The 23,283-nt window shown below is 41.5% G+C and overlaps 1 protein-coding gene across 7 annotated transcripts in view; it reads right to left on the bottom strand.

Annotated features, from left to right (window-relative positions):
- Positions 1 to 23,283, bottom strand: part of trioa (trio Rho guanine nucleotide exchange factor a) — a 77,639-nt gene that overhangs the window by 11,304 nt on the left and 43,052 nt on the right. For 5 of the 7 annotated variants that reach the window (XM_065948475.1, XM_029279197.2, XM_029279198.2 and 2 more), the window contains exons 11-44: positions 22,506 to 22,637; positions 21,911 to 22,141; positions 21,111 to 21,233; positions 19,973 to 20,164; positions 18,714 to 18,883; positions 16,122 to 16,296; positions 15,808 to 16,003; positions 14,451 to 14,617; positions 14,197 to 14,316; positions 13,889 to 14,080; positions 13,647 to 13,796; positions 13,435 to 13,549; positions 13,002 to 13,117; positions 12,753 to 12,875; positions 12,364 to 12,558; positions 12,119 to 12,234; positions 11,242 to 11,308; positions 10,994 to 11,103; positions 10,652 to 10,721; positions 10,457 to 10,546; positions 10,276 to 10,368; positions 10,073 to 10,184; positions 9,749 to 9,939; positions 9,357 to 9,458; positions 7,481 to 7,510; positions 5,754 to 5,896; positions 5,509 to 5,608; positions 5,141 to 5,384; positions 4,941 to 5,048; positions 4,410 to 4,603; positions 4,141 to 4,311; positions 914 to 1,009; positions 405 to 553; positions 217 to 283 (exon numbers count right to left, since the gene is read on the bottom strand). In XM_065948475.1, coding sequence (XP_065804547.1) covers positions 217 to 283; positions 405 to 553; positions 914 to 1,009; positions 4,141 to 4,311; positions 4,410 to 4,603; positions 4,941 to 5,048; positions 5,141 to 5,384; positions 5,509 to 5,608; positions 5,754 to 5,896; positions 7,481 to 7,510; positions 9,357 to 9,458; positions 9,749 to 9,939; positions 10,073 to 10,184; positions 10,276 to 10,368; positions 10,457 to 10,546; positions 10,652 to 10,721; positions 10,994 to 11,103; positions 11,242 to 11,308; positions 12,119 to 12,234; positions 12,364 to 12,558; positions 12,753 to 12,875; positions 13,002 to 13,117; positions 13,435 to 13,549; positions 13,647 to 13,796; positions 13,889 to 14,080; positions 14,197 to 14,316; positions 14,451 to 14,617; positions 15,808 to 16,003; positions 16,122 to 16,296; positions 18,714 to 18,883; positions 19,973 to 20,164; positions 21,111 to 21,233; positions 21,911 to 22,141; positions 22,506 to 22,637 — 4,650 coding nt within the window. The remainder of the gene's footprint in view (positions 1 to 216; positions 284 to 404; positions 554 to 913; positions 1,010 to 4,140; positions 4,312 to 4,409; positions 4,604 to 4,940; positions 5,049 to 5,140; positions 5,385 to 5,508; positions 5,609 to 5,753; positions 5,897 to 7,480; positions 7,511 to 9,356; positions 9,459 to 9,748; positions 9,940 to 10,072; positions 10,185 to 10,275; positions 10,369 to 10,456; positions 10,547 to 10,651; positions 10,722 to 10,993; positions 11,104 to 11,241; positions 11,309 to 12,118; positions 12,235 to 12,363; positions 12,559 to 12,752; positions 12,876 to 13,001; positions 13,118 to 13,434; positions 13,550 to 13,646; positions 13,797 to 13,888; positions 14,081 to 14,196; positions 14,317 to 14,450; positions 14,618 to 15,807; positions 16,004 to 16,121; positions 16,297 to 18,713; positions 18,884 to 19,972; positions 20,165 to 21,110; positions 21,234 to 21,910; positions 22,142 to 22,505; positions 22,638 to 23,283) is intronic. The other 2 variants (XM_065948477.1, XM_065948479.1) reach the window with 1 other exon arrangement.

The raw sequence follows: 23,283 nt of genomic DNA, 5'->3' as shown, positions 1-23,283 counted from the left end.
ACATTTTAGTTATTTCAGTGACATTTTAAAAAGGATTAAATAAGATGTACTTCTATCAGAAACAAATCAGATGGAGTTACTTCATAGGATTATCAAAGAATACAGACATACCAACATGTTCAAAAATAACATAATAAAAAACATATATTGTTCCAGATCCTTCACACAGTTCAATAATGTACAACCAAATGAGCAGCTCATAAAACATGTACTCACCTCCACCACTAGGCCCAGGTCTCTTACATAATCTCTCTCCGTCTCCACCAACTCCAGCAGAATGAAGCTACAGCAACGAGGAAACAGACGTCAAGTTAAAATTCAAGAATATAGTGTAAAAAAAAAAAAACAATCACCAAGAATTCTCAGAACACCTGGTTGCATTTGTGAGACAAAAGCAGACATACTGTCTTTTCTTGAGGACGCTGGTCCTGCGTTCGTCCATCTCTTCCATCGGGGAGGACGAGGAGAGGAGGGAGTTGTCAGAGGGGTTGAAGGAAGGGGAGCTGCTGTCCCCCCGTTCTACCGACAGCGAGCTGGGTCTGTCCTCCAAAGCCTGCACCAGAGAAGAGCAGACTATAAACTGAAGAATTGGAAAAGAGAGCACACAAATGGCCAATAGTCTGCATGTTTCAAAGGGAAGCGAGAGGACATATTAAATCCCCTGATTTGCACACATGAAGTTGACTCAATGAGATTGATGTATGTATATGTAAACATCTTTAGCCATTCACATGCTAATGAGTCACAAGATAAGCACCTTGTTAAAACACAGAACGGATATGAGAATGCAGTATAACACCATATTCAGCTACATTAAATGTCTTTGAGCCACACTCAGGTGATCTAAGCTAAATCAAACTGATAAGATAAAAAAAAAGGGATGCATTCGTTTCAGTGCACTCCTGTCTCCTACCATCTTGCTTTTGACCAGCTCCTCGATGGCGCTCACCAACTCCGCAGCACTGGGCGTCTCTGAACTGGATGGACGGACTGACAGACGCGAAGAGGTCTGGATAATGACACAGATTAAAGGGTTGAGGGAGGGGGAAAAAAAGAGTATTAGAAGTGGATTATGCATACAGTGGAAACACATTTCTGCTGACTGGTGTCAGTTCAGCTTTTCTTAGAATATAGTTGAGTTTGAAGTAATCAGACAATTATAACTGATACAAAGCTCTACTTTCTTTAAGTTAAGCTTGTTAACAACAGTTCTTTAATCTCAACAATAGATAATGAATACTTAATTATTTAACATAAATGTTTCCAGGCCATGAAACCCATGTGTGTGCACCCACATGTGATTGAAAAAAAAAAAAATGGAAAGATAAAGATAAAGCTAAATATTAGTTTATGGTCCAAGGTCATGACTAAGATTTGGTTCAGTTATTAAGATTTGTTTTAGTTACTTGAGTGATTAATGACTTTGTGAAAAGTGTTGATCGTTCAATGCTGTAACTATGAGTGGGATCCAAAAAGAAGGAAGTGAAAAGGAAAAGTAAATGAAAGTTATTTAAAATAAATGAAAAGTTAAAAACTCCAGGCTGAAAGTGGAAGATATGGGAAAAAAGTATTCAGTAAAAAGAAAATGGAGGTTTGTGGGGGGAAAAAGTTATTGAATTGATGTTTGAGATGTTTCAGTTGTTCTCTGAGGTGATGAACAGCCTTTAAAGAAAAAAAAAAAGGATGCTAACACAACAAGAAAGAAAAAGGTAAATGTATGTATATACAGTTGAGGAGACTCTCACCCTTGCTGTGCTGTGCTTCAAGACTTTCCCCAATTAGGAATCTGGGTGAGGCTGTGTGCCCTTCTGGCCTCGCCAGCATTTAGAGATGCCAATTACTCGCATGGTTAATGAGGTTAACGCACAGAGGGTAAAAGGGAGATGAGGACGAGCGAGCAGGGTGGGTGAGGGAGGGGGTTGGAGGGTGATGGGAACAAGAGGGCTTTTGAATTTACACCTCAGTGAGGGCTCACATTCAGATTATCATCGGGGGGGGGGGGAGGGGGCTGCTTGCTCAGCTGACAGAGAATCCTACAGACGTTACTCTTTTGTATCGATATGGGAACTTTTTGAAACTTCACATAGCAATCGACCTTTTCCCATTCTATGACGGATAAACATGCAGAGAAACATTTGAAGTCTTGTGTTATTCCAACAGGCTCAAGGCAAAGCAAAATACAAAAGTTGATGTCTATTCAAGAAATCCGGTCTGCACTAACACTGGCAGACAGCACCTTAACAATTCCCTCTAGTTAAAGAGACACATGCATCCTCCTCTTTTTTCAACATTTTCATGTACTGTCAGTTATTATTCAGTTATTTGCCACGGGTCTCTGCATTAAAGTTGTTTTTGTTGTCGAGACGGCAGAAAGCGCAAGTCAATTTGAGGGCATAAAAAATGGAAGTAAGGAAAAGTTCTGCTCAAAGAAATGCAGGAAGGTTTAAAGTGAGTTCAGAAACCATATAAAAGTTAGGAAGAGTGACTTGTAGAGGTAAGAAAAATGTGTCATTTCAAAGTAAGAAACCTAATTCTAAAGCTGCTAACTTCATTTCAGCTCAATCTAAAAACCGGTGCAGAAACGAAAGAAAAAAGCCTTTAGCAAGGAGCATTTAAAGCTGAAGAGAGGGGGGGGAAAAAAAAGAGAGCTTTGAAGAACTGAGGCAAGAGACGGAGGGGGAAAAAAACGGGGCATTTCAGATGGAGAGGTATGGAAACTGAGACAAAGCAAAGACAGGACATAAATCAAGGTAATGCTACAGTATGGCAAACAGTAAACGATACAATCAGGAAACAAAACAAAAGAGAAAAAAGAAATTAGTGTCAGAGAGGAGTCACCACTTTTATATTGGAGGAGACTTGGCGTGCCTGAAATGTTTCATTGCTTTTCTGCTTCAGAACAGAAGAGAAAAATTTGATGCAGCATGCCGAGATCAAATGTTATGCATAACAGAAACTAAAGAGTCACTTGAAACTGTGTCAGGAAATGCCCTTTTTAAGAAACGTGAGAGAGACTGAAATGAGAGAAAAGTAACCTACAACCACTAAGAAGCATAAGAGCAATGAGGAGGAAGAGAACCAGAGTAGAACATGTATCAGTAGACTTTCATTTTAATATATGGAGCTTTTTTTTTAACCTCAGGGGGCACACTTGTTCCTAAATTCAAAAATACACAATGTATCATCCTATGGAAATTAACTCTTGCAGTATAACCTCTTCAAACTTTGACCATCTTGGTTAAATAGTTCAAGTCACTAATAACCTGTAACATTTCTTACTCCTAACATATGAACACCTAGAGCTGTCTCCCATCCTACTGTTAACTCTCAGAAATGGCTTCCACAGTAAAACCTGAAAGAGTTAATAAGACTAACCTTCCTACACTCAAAGGAGTTTAATAGTTGGCTTACTATTTTTAAAGAAATGCTTATGGTATGCAGAAAACACTGCTCACTGCTAACATCATATGTTTCTGTAGTAGAAGGGATAAAACATTATACTACTGTCTCCACAAAGCTGTAAAAATAGAGTCATCCTCTAGAGACTCTTTGAAATAGGACTGGAAGAAAGGTGGCTACATTTAATATCAGCTAACTCATGAAAAAAAAAAACCCCCTGTATTCACAAGGTGGACAAAGTAACGAGTCGGAGGCTTTAAAATCCTATGAGTAAAATTCAGAGAAGCAAACAGAATTTGGTCTTTTGAATTTACTGCATGATGGTTTTACAGTTTTCTCAGCGATTATTCCTTTCTCTTTGAAAATTCTTATTCTTAACCGTTTTCCGACCACTACAAAGAAGACATAAAGACCACACAAATCATAACAATTAAGTTAATTTTACATTTTGTATCTTCCCTGATAGCATACATGCTCATCAATATATACATTCTTCTTGGCATATTCCAAACAGCAGGATTAAACTTGTGATCTTCAATTTAAATAAACTACCCTGAAGCAACTTTGGAGTACCAGAAAATGTTAGTTAAATACAGTTTGTGTCCCCGTCAGAAATCATGTATTCTGTCACTCCTAAAGTCCCCTCTCCTCTTCTGCTCATCCTCTTTGCCTGACTCTGTCCTATTTCCCTGACCCCTCGTCTCTCTTCTGTCCCCACTGCTACCTCCTCCCTCTCCTCACCTTGTCGTCCTGTGAGTCCGGCTGCAGCAGGCTGTGCTGCTGGATGGCCATGGGTGGAGGCAGAGGTACAGAGTCAGCTCCCTCCTCTCCCTCCTCCTCTCCGCAGCTCTGCATCCCTGAAGAGCTGGACTTTGACAATGTGCCGCTGGACAATCCCTCATTGCGAACCCTCTGCAAACACAAGCACAGAAGTTGAGATGAATTCATGATCAATGACTGAACTGCTCAATCAAGAGTGTATCATTTGAGATATTTTGTAGTCCGCCGACCTCCTCCACAGTCTCGTCCTGAGGAGTAGCAGCGCTGTCATCCGAGTCTTTCTGGGACCCCATCGTCATCTCCCCGCTCTTCCTTATGTCACGACTCTTCTTGTGTTTGTGGGCCAGTTTCTTCACATGGCCGTCTGCCTTGCCGCTGCTTAGCCGGCGCACTGGGCTAGTAAGCCACTTCCGCAGGGTGTTACCTTGAAAATCAGCCAAACACATAAAACTCAGTTTGCCATCTGTATGGAGGAGTATTCAAAGCACGGAAAGTAAACTTCTTTTCAACTTTTACATTTAAGACTCTCTGCCAAGAACAACAGTTGACCTTCTTTTTCAAATAAAGAAGAGTTCAGCACAATCAATTCATAGTGCCAAAACATGATATAGTACATTTTAAAACACCTAGAACCACCCACTCAAGAAGTAGCTGTACTTAACCGCAGTATTTTTCTGGACACCTGATAAAAAGAGTTGTTTTTTTTAAGTTTTCATGGGATGAATGAGAGTAGATGAAACAGACAGTATAGGTGACAATACCTGGTCGTTTAGGCCCTGGTGAGGTGTGGGAGCCAAGGCCGTGACCTGGCTGGAGCGTGGCAGATGACCCCGGCATGATGGAGTCATTGCTGCACACTGACAAAGTGTCTGTGAAGACAAAAGGATTTGATGGTTTAGGATTTGCTTTATGGTGCAGTGTAACCACAAGAATCTAAACATTTCTTCCAATGCTCCAGTACCTTTGTGGTTGAAGATGCCCTCCATCTCCATAGATGACCTGGAGTGGGCGATGCAGAGCATGGCGCAGGGCACCAGACCCTCCATGGCAGGGGAACGATCGGTGGTCCTAACAAGGCACCAGTCTGGTCTTTCATGGCAGCGCTCCAGTACCTCCACTGTCTGACAGCGCCGTACAGTCAGCTCGTTGCTGTTGCTGGCCATGAAGTCATGGATCACCACGGTGAGTTCACAGCCACCGGAGAGCTGAGGGAGAAAGGATTGTCTTTATGATTCTGTTTGGGGAAACTGGACGTTTTCTAACTTCAGAACATGTGTGGTAAGGACACCAGTTCTACCGATAGGTGTGTGTTTGGGTGTGTTGGCTGACCTTGTCACTGTCCAGTGTGTTTTGTGAAGTCCTGGATGCCAGAGAGATGGTGTCTGGTTGGCTGCTGCCTTCACCCTGACTGTCCAGGTCCTCTCCATCCCTGATCGAAAACACACATGATCAATACAAGAAGGAAATCTGTGTGAAAGTGATTTAATACTAACTAATCTCTCTTTCACTTCCATTCATTAAAATCCACAGGAAATAAACGTAGGACTTCCAGTAATAGCAGATGTCACGCTCACCTTCGTCCCTTGTGGTGCTTTGCTGTGGTCGCTTTGGGAATATGAATGGGCTCCTTCAGCGCTCCTCTCAGGTGAATGGTGCGCTCCTGAATGACCTCCCTGATGTGTTTGATCCAGTCCTGCTTGTTCTCTATGCTCGACGCCTGTTATTGATGAAGAAGTGAACAAGTTCAAGAAGTCAAAAGCTGTGAGGAAAGCAGCTTCCCTTGGAATTCTTGTTTCACTCTGTGTTTCGCACAAGTCTGAACTACTTCTTGTCATCTCTTATCAACAGAAGGAATCTTTCTGATAGATCAAATTTTACACGAGCCCAGTCGAGCAGTGCCTCCATGGAACATCATTTCCCAACGTGTTTTCAGCCACACCGCCAAAGCCCTCTCAGATCACCAAATTATTTCCATGTGTACAGCGCCAATTCATGATTAATGTTATCTCAAGACATTTTACATGAAGAGCAAGTCTAAACCACTCTTTGATGATGAGCTCAAGTATTACTTCACTGACACCATTTCTTCATTTGATCAGTTTGTTACTATGATGCTGTTGCATATGAACTGTCAGTGTTTGCTTCAGTTTGGATTACACTTACAACACTTCGGGCACAGGCTTGACATAAGTTTGAATGATCTTGAGCAACTTTAAGCTATCGATATTTTATTTTCTCACTATGCACATTAGGCCGTTTATCTATTAGTCTTCTTTTAACTAGCATTAGTTATTGAAACTACATTGACCAGTTTCACTAATTCAACCAAATATGCACTCCTTACTTTACCCCAGAGTTTTCCCGGTAGACATCACTCGTCTGTAGCGAGAGAGAAAAAAAAAGCAGAGCTGTGCAAAAGTTTTGTTCTAGGCTGGAGGTGGAGTCCACGGGTGGAGAAACCAGAATCCCACTGTGACATCACAAGTTGAGCAAATTTGAAACGGAGCATTTTTCTCAGTGTTGTAAGATTTATGCAGATCGCAAGAAAAGCACTGGATGAGTTTATTTCACATTTTGTGGGTCAGTAGACACTCAGGTTACCCAAAAAATATATGATTAAAAACACTGTAAAGTGGATTTTCACAATATGTTCCCTTTTCCCATTTTTTAAAGTTACCTTTAGCCAACCTTTTTTTTAAACTGTTTGTCAGTTACAGCTGCCAATTAAAACAATGTAATGCAATGATTTTCAAGCATTTTGTCATTTATACTTTATTTATAAATTAGGACAGTTTAGCTTTTATTAATATATTTTAGCTAACTATTGGTTAATGGTAAATGGACTTGAGCTTGTAGAGTGCTTTTCAAGTCTTCTGACTTCTGGAAGTACTTTTTACTTCAAGCATTTCTACATATCTGGTAGCTGAACTTACTATTTAGACTTCTCTTCTCACTTGCTAATCAGTTGTCATAAACTCTAAATTGTATCCAAAGTGTTCAGGTGTTACATCAAACTCTTTTCAGATTGAGAGATTAAACACTGTTTCCCACATGTCCCTTGACTACTTGAGCAGCGAATCCCAACTCGCTGCTATAACAGTTAAGCTCAATATATAATCTTCCAGCCTCCCAGTTTTGGCACAAGTAGAAATTGGGTTTTTGCTTTGGCTCACACTCTTCTTTTTGCCATTATATAACCCTCGAAAGATTCTGTTCACGAAGAAGAGAGGACATGAAGTGTATGTGTTTCAGACTTGTGGGAAGTGGCTGAGGGCTGTGTTGTAGGATAGTTTGTACTCACCATCGCTCCGTGTTTGGATCCCTGACTTAGCTTTGAATTTAAAATATAAAATAGAGAATTTCACTGGTTTGGTTTAGAAGATGTACATAACAATTTTTGACAGGATAGACACAAACAACACTGATCATTTGCACTAACAGTTGACTGTTGGCCAATTAAATAAGCATATTGTAATGGTGTGAGTGTGTGTGTGTGAGCAAGAGAGGACGTGTGTAGTTAGTAAAGAGACACTTCATTAACAATACACCACATGACTGCTTCTCAGTGGTTAGTTTGGTATTTGACATGTGTTAAAAATGTTTAATGTTCAGAGTTTAACGTGTTAGGATTCATGCTGTTCCAAACTGCTGACACAAATCTGTATCCATCTGTGACTGTTTCCACAGGAAAACACAAGATGTCGGAAAAACTGGGCCAATAAAAATCCGCCCGCGGATCTAAAGAAATTGAAGTCACATCTTTCTTATACAATGGCACTCAAACCATTAAAAAGTGTATTTTTCTGGTGGAGAAAGATGGCTCCTCGTCACTTCAATAAAGTGGCACAGAGCCAAGATGGGAGATAGTGGGCGTTAAGGGGTTGAAGTCAGTGTCAGCAGCGTTGGTGGAAGCATGTCAGCCCACAGAGAGAATTAGAGATACAAACATCCACAGGAAAAAAAACACAGCCCCAGATATACAAATGTGCCTGTGTTTGTTAAAAGATGGAATAAAGCAGAAACAGAGGCTGACAGACAGAGAGAGAGACAGAAGACAGAGAGAAAGACGTTTGATTTGAGAAAGACAAGGACTTCAAGGAGAAAGAGAAAAGCTGTGACTAAAGGAAGATTTTTTTTGGCCACCTTGAAGCTGCTCATGCAATCTAACAAGACATGAGAGAGGAAGGGTAAAAGAAGAAAGGTAGGAGAGGGTTCAATAGGACATCCAATATACTAATATGGATGTTTTTGTTATCATTTTAATATTTAAAGCTGTTGGTATCTATATCTAAACAATGCATGTTCAGGGATGTGACTGGCATCAGACAACGAAGCAGGAAACCTGTCAGCAACGTTCCTCCAGCTGTAGGCTGAATACAAGAAGCCTGTGTGATGACTTTTAGTGATTATATAACATGGCTGGGATTACCCCGACACACGATTAAGAATGTGATTGATTTCGGTTTATCTTTTGTTGGTGTTTTAACAGGATGTTGATTTTGATAAGGTTTTAGTGACAGACACAGAGCGTCCACGTTACTATAGCAACTCACTTACTCCTGCCCCCCATGCAAAAGAGAGAGAGAGAGAGACACAGATGCTGTGCTGCTGACTGAGCGCTTTGAGTTGCATGCACAAACAAATATTTTTCCTTCGGCTACCGAGCAGTGGACTTAAGAGACATCAAAGCTGGTCGAATTTGATCAAACTTTAATTAACACAAAGCCTTTTTGTGCATTTAGCTTGTCGCTAATGGCGTATCTCATTGTGAAGTTCATGAACAGCTTGCACATAAACACAAACAGCTAACATGGCTCACTGCTTTCAATTTTGAAGCATGTTTGGTTGAAGCTCAACATTAGCATTGATACCTGGAAATGAAAAGTATCATCACTCACTTTAGTCTGTGGATGTCCTGAAACTCTCATTTCCCAGATCAGCTTCCTACCTACTACTTTGATGATGTATTTTTAAGTATATTGCTGATTCACGTGGGTCACCCCTTCATGTCAGAAAATCCTGAATTTATCCAGAAGAGTCACATCCCTGAATGTTACTATCTTGGGTTGAAGACTTTTCTTTCTAAGTCATTTCAAGGTTCTGCTTTTGAAAACCTGTATCGGTTCCTACACTAAATCAGATTTGAGAGGAAATAGATGAGTGGAAGTGTATTTTACCTTGAGCACAATCTTGTTGTCAGAAGTTGGAGTGCGCCCCATCCACAGGGCAAACTTACAGGGGTCTCCTTCGACATGCTCCGTCACCCCCAGCTCTGACGTCTTGAAGGACAGAAGTTGAGAAGATGTCATCTCTAGACGGTTACAAGCTAACTACAGTACAATGGTTGTTTGAAATACAAAGGCTGCTAAACTGGCTTGACTAATAATTTAAGTTAAATGGAACAGTGTTTCGCTAAAATACAATCACTACAGTTGAGACACTGAGCACTAAAAAAGTCTAATGATGTCATCTAAAAATCTAACTTTTCTAAGGCCTGATTGTAAATAGTTCCTCATTCGGTTATTCAAATATACCTCCTTTGACACATTCCAAATAATGACACACTTACAAAGAGTTTGCTCTTGTAGATGTATTTGCTTCTGCCGTTCGAGTCCTTGACCTCCTTGCTGAAGACAAGAGACATTTCAAAGAGGAAGAGATGGCGCTCTCGACCTTTCCGGATCAGAGTCTTGGGATCCCAGACCTGGAATGACTCCTGGAGAATGAGCTCTCCCTGGGACTCAATGTTTTCATCAAAACCTGTAAGTATGGGATATAAAATTAGAGAAAAAAAACACATTGTGGGATTTGAGAGTTGTAATTTTATGTTATTGAAACAAATGAAACAGTGTGTGATTACAGCAACATTATTTGTAAGCGTTGTGTTAATCACCTTCCAGCATTGAGAGATGCATGGCGTCATTGGCTCTCTTAGGAACACTCAGCATCACCTCCAGGCCGTCTTTGATCTCACCTTTACCTTCTTCACAGCATGTCAGCAACTCCTACAACGGACAGACACACGCACTTAAAACATGATAACCATGAAGTATGGGGACAGCCTCCACACCAGTGATACTCTTATCGTCAGGTTACCTTCAGCAGGAGCTGATACTTGGTTATTCTCTGCACAGGCTTGATCAGATATGAAGAGATGGAGTTGGCCAGTCGGTGCCTCTGTTGAATTTCCTGCAAGACAAGAACAGTCGTGATCACATGCAACAAAAAAAAAAAAGACAAACCAATTTCAATTCAACTGCCATAGACAAATACATACATCAAAGTAGTTCCCAGCATGCTCCAGGATGAGCTGGGTGGAGTCAGGTTTGTTCTTACAGTAGTTCACATACATCTGGAACTTATCAGCCTACATGAAAGAAGAAAGTTGTTACAATGAAAAGGATACAAATAAAAGATGAAATGATTGGTGGGCTGGAGAAACAGCTTCAGCTGAGGAACAATTGATACGTACCCATGTGACAAAGCAATGACCCACATCCTCTGGAAGCTGCTCATATTTCTCCAACTCTTTGAGAAAGATGCTGAGAAAACAAATGATAAGAGATTGAAAAGTGGGTAACAGCAAAGGCACACAAACTCTACAAAATGAACATTAATATTCCAAAATGAAAAATAAAACCATTTATCGCTAAAACATAGCAACTGAGGAATAACTTTACACAGATATGAGAAACCTCCATTTGAATGAAGAGAGTACAGGACTCGCATCAGTCTGGTTTGACCCAGCTGTAACTGCTTACAAGCCTAGTTTGAATTATTTCCAAGAAATGTAAATACTTAATGATGTTCTTACTTATGGTGGAATTCATAAAGGTCCTGCATGTTTCCGAAGATGATGTGCTCCTTGTTGATGATTCCTGGAGGAATCTCCTCCACACCGCTCGTCATCTCCCACAGGTAGGTCTTCACGCAGAGAAGATTGAAAAAGGAAGAACAAACCAAATTTAAAAAAAAATAAAAAATCTTCAACAGAGCCCTCAAATGTTGCACAACTCTGGCATGCAACAGGTTAACAGTGGTGGGTTGGAAAGTTGGACTTACATCCATGCACTCCCGCAGGTCCCGCACGTAGGCTTTTTCTGTCTGAATCAGCTCTGCCATGATGAACCTAGACTCACACAGACACAAGCATACAATTAGCAGTTTTCATAGTGTCCTTATCCGCAGAATAATTAATCCCCAAGCCAAAAGCTCTGTATCACCCTTTCTGCTTCATCCATTTACTCTAATGAATAATGAAAGAGCTACAGACTATAAAACACGCTCATAAACCCGCCATGAATGCTTGAACTCAAGCTCTCGGTTTGAGCTGCTCATGTGAAATGATGCAGCTTCCCCCTCCTGTATACTACACGAATGTTCATTTGTTTCATTTAGCTTGAATTGTGTCTGCAGTTCTTGTGCTGAAGCAGCCAAAAAATGGTGATGTGGGGGACAACGTCTACTATTTTTGTTGCGTGTGCTTAACTCACTGTTCTGTTAACAGAACCACTTAAAACAATTGAGCAAGTCGGGTTCCCCGTTGACAAGGATACTAATGGGTCAAATAACTGAACATGTGACCTTCTGAAAACAGACCATCTGAGTAACCATAAGGCTGCTCTGCAGTGCAGTTTAGGCCTTTAGCTGATTATTCAATTTCTCGTCCTGAGGGGCAATAAAACATATTTCCAACAGGGGGGGAAAAAAATCAGCAAAAGTGGTGACTCGCTACTTTTTCTTTGGTATAGCACGTACTACTTTGTCTATGGAGGCCAGATTCTTCACAGTTTTGTTATGCAAAACCTGAATTGATATTTAAATCTGGAAAACGATGTAGACCATGTGTGTTTTTCTGAAAAGTTGTTCTTCACATACAAAACCTGCTTAACCTGTTTTTCTAACAGCTAACAGCAAAAACAAGAAAGCAGTGACTTACTCTTTTCTGCGCGCTGACTTGCGTTTCTCCTCATTCAGCTCGTGAGCAGCATCACGCAGCTTGACCTCTGATCCTGGAGCCGTGGCTGGGATGATGTCCAACTGCAGATCCTTACTCTGCATCAGACAGAGGCCACGAAAAAAGTCATTTAATAATCAAAACCAAGAAAGTGGTAATAACAATTAGCTGATATTCTACACCTGTAATACTGCAGCAACAACAACAACAACACAATGCCAACTTACAGCCTTATTAGAGTCCGAGGAGATGCCCAGGGCTTTCTCCAGGCTGCAGCGGTACTTGTCCATGCGCAGGGAGAAGTCTCTGTAGCGTTTATCCACAGCAGTCACCCATTTTTTTATCTCCCCAGCATGGCTGTGGCCTTTCTCACAGAAGCCGTCAGCCAGCTGGATCAGCAGCTTCACACGCTCCTTAGTTTGCTGTGAGGAGAGTGGAAAAGAGAGTGTTAAATGCACACACACACATCAAACACTCAAGTGATATGCTTTGCTTGTGTGTGTGTGTGTGTGTGTGTGTGTGTGTGTGTGTGTGTGTGTGTGTGTGTGTGTGTGTGTGTGTGTGTGTGTGTGTGTGTGTGTGTGTGTGTGTGTGTGTGTGTGTGTGTGTGACTAACCCTGGCTGTGATGTGGAAGTCTTCATGCTCCTTAAGCAGTTCCTGTGTGTGATGGATACTTGAGCCAGTGGAGGTGTGTGTGGACAGATAAAACTCTCCAGTGTCATGAATCCATTCCAGAGCCTGAAAACACAAAAAACACATGGGATTCATGTGCTGCCAGGTCACACGACATCGAGAGGATTGTATGCGCTGTTATAGCACTTCAACTTTACTGTGTGTGTGCGCGCGAGTGTGTGTTTCATGTACCTGTTTGGCACTGCGCTCAAACACCACATACTGCTGACACTGGTCCAGCCGTCGTTTTCTCATGGTCCAGAAGTGGAGAACACGATTTTCTCTCTGCAGCAGCTCATTGAGGATGTCTTTATAAAACACACAAGACAATTAAAATCCAGGTATTCAGCACCCAAATACTCCCACCTTACGTTGCCGTGCCCATGGAAAAAACACATTCTATTCCTATACTTGAGACAAATGATTTAGAGATTTGAATCATTCGTTTGAGCTTATTATTTCAACTGTTTATCAATTACTTCCAGCCACACATTATCACGTCTTATCAGAGATTAAAGCTACCTTTTTTAAACTGCGCCTACATCATCACTATTTTACTGTTTGAGCATTTCTTCATGCAGTGTCAAAGGGAAGTGAAGGGGACAGTGTACGTTCTGCTACTTACTTTTGACTTGCTGTTCTGGTGCTTTGACGTGGCTCAGCATCCCGGGCATGTTCACACTGTTCCTGTGCATGTACTTTAGGAAGACGTCCGCATTTCTCCTGGCCAAAGTGCAGGCCTGACAGAAGGATTAAGAAACACATCATGAGATCACAGATAGAACTTGATATAATGATTATGAGTTGTTTTTTTTTTTTTATTTGTTTGTACGTTACCTTGAGGAAAGCCTCCTTCTGCTCCAGATGTTTACTGATCATGGGGCTGACATGGTCCGTTTCACAGTTGGGTCCCAGTTTGTCTGCTCCTCCGCACCAGTCCTCCTCTCTCTTATACTCCTGCTCCAGGCTCTCCAAAACGCTGCAGACCTGCGGGAAACAAATACACTTGGTTTGGTTGTCTGGAAACACACTGAACTCGGTTTTAGGAATGACGATGCACTCTCCAAGGGGTCTGCTACCTGTTCAGAGGTCTTGTAAAAGGCTACTGAGGCATTGACAAGCTTGAGTCGGTCTTCCATTTTTAGCATAAGCTGCTGCCAGTGGGAGGCCACGCTCTCCGCGCAGTCTCTGATCAGGTCCATGTCGTAGTGGTTTGCCTGGAGCAGAGCCTCTGCCTTCTGCTGAACCTGCAGGGCGTTCTGGTGGGTTTTCTGTACAAAGAGGGCAGAGGTGCAGAATGGAAAAGGTTTAGAAACGGCCAAAATACTGAGCATCTAAGTTAAGTTTCAGACGAAGAAGCTGAGGGGATGATTAAACACGGTCTCACCTCAATGGCATGCTGAAACTGTTCATGTTCTCTCTGTAGCTGTTCGGCCTCCTGCAGTGAGCTGGCTGTTATTAATCCAGCATTCAGCATTGACTCGCCGTTACGAATCCAGCCCAAAACCTGGAAAAACAGTCCAAGTTGCAATCAAATGTTTACCAATCCCACACTATTTAATTCAATCTTTAACTTAAAAGATATCCTGTCGTTGCAAATTCTCAGCCTGCAGATGGCGCCTCTGGCAGGTCTGTGCGTACCTGTTTGACTTCAGCTTGCAGGTGTCTCAGCTGGACGCACTGCTCCAGGTGTCTGCGGTGCTGCTCGGCCGCCAAGTCCAGCTCTTGCTGCTTCTCATGGAGAAATTCCAGCAGGTCCTGAACCCGAGTAGCCATGTCGACGTCTCGGTCACACAGCAGCTCTACACCTGCAGGCAGCACACAGTAAGTTTAACTTTCGATCGCTACAGAAGAAACGTTAATCAAATTTGCTGCGGTTATGTCTAATCCTGGCGTACTGCAACTTATTTTTTATTAGCGTCAATATTTTTTTTACAGTCTCAAATATGACTCACATTCAAATCCGTCTTGCAAAGCTAACGTCCTTTATTCTATAACTCTTTCAACAAAAAAATTGTCTGTATGTTTCAATACACGTGGCATGATGTAACAATACTTTGTGCGGCTTTAGAGAGCACCTATTAGCATGCAAGATCACAGGTGAGTTATTATGGTTCGTGAGTGGGTGCCTCTCATCACAAACACTGACTGAATCTGACCCGTGACACCTACACAGTATCAATATTATACTAATGCGGCCAACACAGAAATCTGTGCAGCACAAATGAACAGGAGCCGCATTTTCGCTTTCACTCTCCACTGAATGATGTCGGATACCTGCTGTGCTAGCCAGGCGACAGTCAAACATCTCTTCACTTCTACTTCAAAGCCTTTCAGATATAATAGCTTAAAATGGCAGGATGCAAGTAGGACAGATACTGAAGAGCAAAATGTTTGAAGATTTTTAAAATACTATCCAAGAAGAGCTTCTGATATTGTTAAGCATTTAAAAGATAACGTATAGGAATTAAAAGAAAGCCAGTCGCAAATAATGGAAAAAAGCAAACAAGGATTCAAAAGCAAACAAAAGTTCAATGAAAACGAACACAATGGAGTTGATTCTATTTACTGACATGCATTTACCAATAGCTACTGTAGATGGTAAACTGTTGTACATACATATAAATACAATACAATACTTTATTGTCCCCCAGGGGGGAAATTTGTTTTCACAGCTTTGCACGGTTGGTACACATGAAGAAAACATGTAAGAGTAAGTAGAAACATATAACACAGGTAGAAAACACATAACAAAGAAGGGGAAAGCTTGTTTAGAGCTTCAGTCGCTGAGGGGGGTCAAAGCTCTTTGAAAAGCGTGCCCTGGAGGTCAGGGTTGCAGGTCAGGGTTCTATATCTCCGACACGACGGCAAAAAAGAAAAGAGTGAATGGGGTGGTTGAGTTGGGTCTTGGGCTATGGTGAGTACTCTGTGAGGCAGGGCTCTGTAGTTGAGCTGTGAGAGGGGTTTTGGACATTAAATGTCTGGGTAGTGGACTCACCAGAGGACTGGACTTCGTTGACGTACTGCAGCAGCTCCTGTCCCTGGTGGATGACATCGAAGGTGAGGTTGTTCATCGTCAGGGCCTTGTCAGCGTGGTGCTGAAGCCTCTGTTCCGCTACGGTCAAGTCCTCCGTGTCAAACTCGTTCATCTGACCCGTCAGCTCCTCATTCCAGGATTCTAGGTCAGAGATGATCTGAGGATGGATAATAACAATCCACAAATGAGTATTTACTATCCATGCTGAAAGAATACAAGACCACCCCCCTCTTTCCTTCCCCCTCATCCTCATCCTCATCCTCAGGCAAACTCACATCAATGGCGTCTCTTTCAAAGATCCGCAGTTGCAGGAAGAGCTCCAATTTGATCTTCCTCTCCTGGAAGAGCTCCTCCATCTGGGCCTGGGCCTCATCCAGCTGCTGCAGGACACTCTCGATGTGGTTGATGGAGCTGTTGTGGGGCGTCTTGTTGCTGGAGATGGCCGAGTCCCTGGAAGAGAAACACACAAATAAAGCGCCTATGCATTTTAAAAACAGTTCTACAGACACGGTTAGGCATGATGCCAAGCACACTACTCTGAAGAGGGCTGCACAGCACAGCCTGCAGAAGCATATTGGACTGTGGAACAGAGAAGTTGTTGGAACCTAAAATGGCAGCTCATGTTTTTGATAAATTGGGAAAAGTGATGCCTGAAATAAACACGATTTCTCCTTAAGAATGTTCATCTGAAAACGGATTCTTCTTGACTTTAAATCCTTTTTTGGCTTTTGTTCACTTCATTTCTATTTAGTTAAAAAAAAAAAAAAAAAAAAAAAAAAAAACAGTTTTTGTGTGTAATACTTCTTTTGTGTTTAGATTTACAAGATACATTTTGTAAAATATTTAAAAACAATACAGGGGTTCAATCTGTGGTTACAGCCCCCACCCCCCCTCCCATAATTAGATTTCTATATTTTTCTTATAAATGTGTTATTGTATGAACCTCTGGTTACCTCTATTACTTCAACATTGTAAACTTCTGTATCACAAGGTTTTCCCTTGATGTCAAGATGAAATATCTTGTTGATAGATATTACTTTTAGTGAATCACATTTTCAACAACGTCTATTCAGACTACTCCATGCTTTGGTGGGGGTTTTTCATGCTCATTTTTCTTAGCCTTTGGAGGAAGAATGTGATCCAGTAGATGTCGCCCTTGAGCACCAGCATGAAACCAAAACAAACTGCTGTTTAGAGCGACACCTCCGCTATTCTGAAGCCTCCGCTCTCCTCCAGAGACACACCTCCAACCCCTCTCCACTCGCAATCCCAGGAAGGCGATCTCAATAAGAACACACCATAATTAAGCACTATTAAGTGCAAGTGGCGGCAAAAATTGTCCTTTGCTCAAGCTGCAATCGCCTGTGGTCTGCATTGTTGTGTTAGCAGGCTAATGTTAGCACACTCTGATTAACTCATAGCTTCATATTGCACATACAATGACACAGAATGACTGTGATCTAAAGAAACTAAGCATCCAAATAAGCCGTGAGTATGCTAAATACTTTTGATTGTATAATATATTCCTCTTTTCACCAGTCCTTGTCTTAAACAGATATATATGCAAGGTGGTCTGTCCGTGTAAACATGAAATAAACACGGCTCTGACAACAATACAGCCAGCGGACTCGGGCTTCTCACTCATTGTACAAAGTCATGACTATGAGAGACACTTAGAGAGGACATACTTGATTTCTGCTGTATTTATGTGTAAAATGTCACACATTCTTTCTTCAAGAAATCAGTAACACTGATCAAAGCCATCTAATGGGGGATTGATAACATCTTTCTATGTATATCTAAGGATATCTAAACTTTAGTAAAAAGTCTGTCAGGGTTTAACACCTGTGGGAAAATGGTTGGCAGAGTCAGAGTTAATACTGTGTGTGAAAAGTGAAGCTGTTTATATAGATCATAGGTTCATCAATCTGACATCCTGCATGAGTCATGATCAGACACCAGCGAGGTATTGAGAGGCTAAATATGAGTAAGCAGTGACAGTGGAGGTCAGAAACATTCAAAGTGTCTTCTTTCTAGTTGACTGAGCAGTTTGAAAGATGCACATCCAACACTTCAATTCTTGATCACACGTGCTCGCACAGTGTCACTCACATTGGACAAAAAGGTGTAGACTTACAGATGCCTCCTGGGGAGACTGTCACACAATTATGCACGCGATTATACAAACAGAATTATGTAAGACTTCACTTCTGAGCCAACACACCAGGGAGAGAGGGATGGAGAGAAACGAGAGAGTGTGGAAGGGTGAACAAAGGGGGTGGATGAAGAGGAATGAAGAAGAGGGACTGGAACAGCGTCAGTATGAAAATAGAGCGAGACAATGACAGTCAACTGCATCCACCTCTCCAAAACCTCCCGTCCTTTCAGCTGTCTCTTTTAGTTTGTATGCATCTTCTTAATAATGACACAACCTGAATTTTTTTTCCACATTTACATATTCATAAGAACGTTTATTCCCAAACAGCCCATATCTGAATTACCCTGCCAAAGCTGTATTACAAAGAAAGACCAGAATAGGGCTATTATGTAAGTAGACCTAAAAATGCTTTTGCTTTGTTTTTATTATTAAAGTTGGCTCAGAGGATTACTGCATCATTTGTTGAGCATAGCATGTGTTCTGTGAACCTGTTTTATTAACTGCTGCTAGATTCCTCACCAGGAGTTGAAGTGGTTAAAAGATGATTTTGGTCAGTATATTGATTTGACTCTGTAGCTATGCAATGGATTTTGAAGTTTTATACTCGCATATATTTATTATGTATTTAATACTTCTTCATTTGCTTTAAAATAAAACATCTTCATGTTTGATTTATCTTTTCTTTAATCTTAGACAACGTTTCATTTACCTGAGCTGCTGGATGAGATCCTCTCCCTCCTTGATGACGTTGACTGTGACCTGCAGTGTGGTCTGTTGCTGTTGTCCAAAGCGTTTGATCAGATCCTGCACGGCCTCCACTGACTCGGCGTAAACGTCGTCCAGTAGCTCCTTCTGGAGCTCCTCCAGCCATGTCCACAGCTACAGGAAGACATTTGTTAGTATGATATAGCATTTTTTTTTTTTTATCCAGCAAAGAGCAGTCTGAAACCCTTTTCACACATACAGAAATCTCCTGAAAAGCTCTGGAGATTTGGCTACCCGGAGGGTCTTTAGGCTATGTGTGAACACAAATAGCCGCATTTTTCGCGCAGAATTTACCCGGAGTTTCTACAGCCAGACCCTTAGTATTTTATCCGCAGAAAATCCGAGTGAGCTGATGTCTGAATTGAGATTTCAATTTGAGCCAGCGGGACCCGAATCATGTTTACCGTATGTAGAGTGACTGGATAAAGTGTCTGCACGCGACCACTAAGATCTCCGTGCACGTAATTAAACAGCTGCATTATGTTTTCTGTTCATCAGTATGTTGTTCTCCTCTCTTTTGTGGATGTTTTCATTCCATTGGATTACACATAGCATTGATATAAAGGCAAATATTCTCATTATAATGTTGTGTAGTGGACTCTGTTGCTTCGGCCGCTACTTCCACGTTGTTTATTTACGTCACGTCTTACCTCAGGAAATCCCCCCCCCTCCCCTCTGACAGGGAAAGTCCCCAGCTGTGAGGAGCATATGTGAACGGCTAGTTCGGGAGAATCTCCGGAGCAGTCCTCCAGTAATTAGCTATATATTATCCTCCGGAATGCATATGTGAAAACGGCTTTATAAACTTTCTTCCAACGTTTCTTGTAATTTTCACATTGAGATTTGAATGAGACTAAAGTGAAACTTCGCTATACAAAGTTGAATTGAAAATAATAACACTCACTAAGCAAGATGACTTGCTACAAACAAATTCTGAAACTTCTGCCTAAACTTGACCCAAAAATAATGCCAAAAACATCCTCCCTAAGAAGACGAGTACTGGAGAATATACTCAGATTAGAAAAATACTTGGTGAAAAAATGTGTTACCACTGGATACCACTGAAGAAAAACAATACAAACACATTCCATTTTTTCTGGTAATTATGTCCCTCTTGTTTAGAGAGCACTGTGAGAACTCATGAACACAAACACACACACAGCCCACCATCCACTTCAGCGTTATGTCATCCCCGCTGCCTACCTCTTTGACATGTGTATGGAAGGCGACAGACATGTCCAGCAGGACTTTACGCTGCTCCACGCGGCGGACAAAGTCTTGGATTCTGTCTTCGAGCTGGTGGGCGGCCTGGTAGATCTCCTCTGGGTCGCACTCTCCCGTCTGGGCCAGCTGCTCGGCCGCCTCAAGCAGCTTGTCTGCATTGGTGTAAGTATTCTACACCAAGGCCGGGGACAGCGAGACAGAGAGACTGATTAACCCAGGAGGAAAAAAACGTAATAATGCTACACAAATGTGTAGAGGAAGAGAAGAATACCAAACAGGATATGTAGAAGAGGTGTACACTGATTAGAGGCAGTGATAGTAAAGTCAGAGGAAATAGATACAGAGTGGCTGAAGAGAAAGAGACATATTCTACTCAAACAAATGGCAACATCAAGGGGAAATATAACAAAAAGTTGATATTAGCTGACATCACAGGTTTTTGAATCTGGCAAAATCCCTTTTCTTAAAAATCATTACATCCCAAAAAATAGTCGTAACAAACAAGGGGCCTGTAATTGCAGTATCCGTAGTAATACATATACTGAGTGTATGTGCTGAGCTGCATTACCTTAGAGATTACTAACCGCACGTCAATCAGGTGTGATGTGAAACTAAGAACTCATTGGATGATCGAGCTGTTATTTTTGGCAACTTCAGGGGAAACAGCTGCGCCAAGTTTAAAGTGAGACAGTGCGAGATTTGCTGAAAACAGTTTTACTTTGGCCACAATTGACAAGTTGGCAGTATAAGTTACATAAATGGGAAAGAGTCATAAATTCATTAAGACTGTCTCACTAATGTCTTTTACACAGTAATACCTATCTGTAGTCTGCTGTTAGTACTGCTTTTTACTCAGTTAAGCAGTGGACTTTTTAATCACCTATTAAAACAACTCTTTAAAGAGCAAGTTTGATTCATGATATTTCTCAAAAGTTACAGTCATATTGAGAATCTAATTACCCACCAAAAATAATCCAACATTTAATGATTTTTAAACCACCAAAGTGGAGTTTGCACTGCTGTTCTAACAAACAAAAACAAAAAAAAATCACTGAAAACACGGTGCTATATTGTCTGAGAGCATGTGACGAGCGAGACATACAGAAACAAAACATACCTGTGCCACTTCCTCAAAGTCTTCGTGCCGTTTCTGTAAAGCTCGGGCTCGGTGGAGGGACTTTCCCACACCTGTGTGTTTGCTGAGAAAGGCCTCACCATGATTTTCTATCCAGTCCAGCACCTGTACACAGAGACCACACAGACCACAGTAAGCTTGAAAATATCCAGGACCATGGGGAGGGGGGTGGGGGGTGGGGGGTAGATGAGCCACATGTGTTCAAGAAAACAAAAAGAGTTTGTAGGAGGAGAGGGATGACAGAAATGGTGATGAGTTGTCGACGGTATCTGTACCCTTTGCTTTTCACACTCATCGTCCTGCCCTCAGTCCTTTATATTTTTAATAGATGACCAGCATCTGCATGGACACATGACCCAATTCAGTTGCCATGGCAACAGCGGCCATGTCACCACATTCTTGCTTTTTGGACAGCGTGCAGCTTTATCTTCCTTTTGGACCATATGATTATCAGGCACAGTAATTTGACTTGTTTTCAAGCCTTTTGGTCTGCAGAGAACATTTACATTTCAGGAAATTCCCCAATGTTCCTTCCAAGTGAAACACATGATGGTCCCAGCGAAACACTGAAGGACATTTTGATAGGAAACGTGGCTGCTACTGAGATCAAACCCTCTATTAAGATTAGAATTCTTCTTACCAGTACTCTAACCTGCTATTTTCAAATTACTGTCTCACCCTCAAGTTAAACTGAAAACTTGCAAATAAGTTTTGTCCCGACAAAAAGAAACATATAAAGCAAAATAAATATATATAAATATCCTGTATATGTGTGTGTTTACCTGCTGGACATCCTGTTGAAATACACAGAGCTGCAGACGTTGGTGCAGCCGAACTTTGCGGTGTTGCCAGATGTTTTCCAGCTGTCTCTGATGATGCAGCACCTCGTGGATAATGTCCAGGACGTGGTGTACTGCCTTGGAGTAGTTTGCTGATGCTGTCAGTGAATCAGCACTGCCTGGGGTCAAAGGTCGCTGCAGCTTGTCTAACAGGGCTTTGCCATCCTGGCTCACCTGTAAAAACGGTTGGAAAATATACTTTAAAAAACACGATATCAACAAGGATATAAAATGCAATAATATAAAATCATATTCTAAATCATAACCCAAATATAAACATCCAATTCAAAACAATTTTGATAAGATACTCATAAAGAGTAATGGTAAATGAAAGAACAACAATGGAGGAATTTGTGATTGTAATTATTATTTTGCCCTGCAATTCTAATTCCTCACATTAGTTCATTTAAATACAATTTTTAGCGATGTTGTGATTGTCAACAAATTGAGTTGCACAGTCTTCTTCAACACTGATTCCCTGCTCTGTGGGCATGGTACGACTTGAGATTTTTGCACATGTGGATAAGTGGGGTGTTACCTCAGAGTAAGCAGCAGTAATGTGTTCATAAAGGCCTTGGTGGTGATGGATGGCATCTTCAAGGTCTTGCAGCTCAGAGGGCAAATCTACCTCCCCGCACGCCTTGCACCACGAGTCCACATTACTCATGTACTGCAGGGGAAGAAAAGCATGCATCGATTTTACAAGAAGCACTCACATGAGACAGTGTACACATGTGCTCTTCTCTGGAGTCACATGTTAGTCAGACAAAACCGTAGGGCAGGAGAAATTGGAGGGACATTTTCTTTTACCACTACTTAGCTTAAACATGAAGAAATGTTCCCTATTCGAAGTTATAGGAGCTCTTAGGACTTTCTCAGCAGAATTATCAATGGATGAGTTTACTGTTAATCGGCTTCTGGTAACTTCCTTAACTCTCTGTTACGCATTGTGTGAGAAAGACAACAAACCTATAAGAAAGGGGTCTCTAAAGGAAACTTCAGACAGTTGAATTGATCTTTATCCCCTTTTAAACAAGTCTCCAATCAAAGTTGGAATAACACATGGGAGTTGAACAAAGAGCGAAAATGAGCTTCTGAGTATATATGAGGCAGGAAAGGTTGTGGTGAAACCTATGGGGGGGGGGGGAGGTGTTTCTATTTCAGCTAACAAACATGAAAGGCTGCTCAGATGACGGCAATGTTCCAGGTCGGAAAAGTTGTACCACCCATGTTCCCTGGTTGGGAGACTGTTTATGTGCTCTTTCAGGCCTTGAATTATTCCATAGTGTCATGACTAATGAGCTCAGATAAAAATA

The sequence above is a fragment of the Labrus bergylta genome, chromosome 19 (assembly GCF_963930695.1).
Source record: "Labrus bergylta chromosome 19, fLabBer1.1, whole genome shotgun sequence".
NCBI lineage: Eukaryota > Metazoa > Chordata > Actinopteri > Labriformes > Labridae > Labrus > Labrus bergylta.
This window is presented reverse-complemented; position numbering and strand designations above follow the sequence as displayed.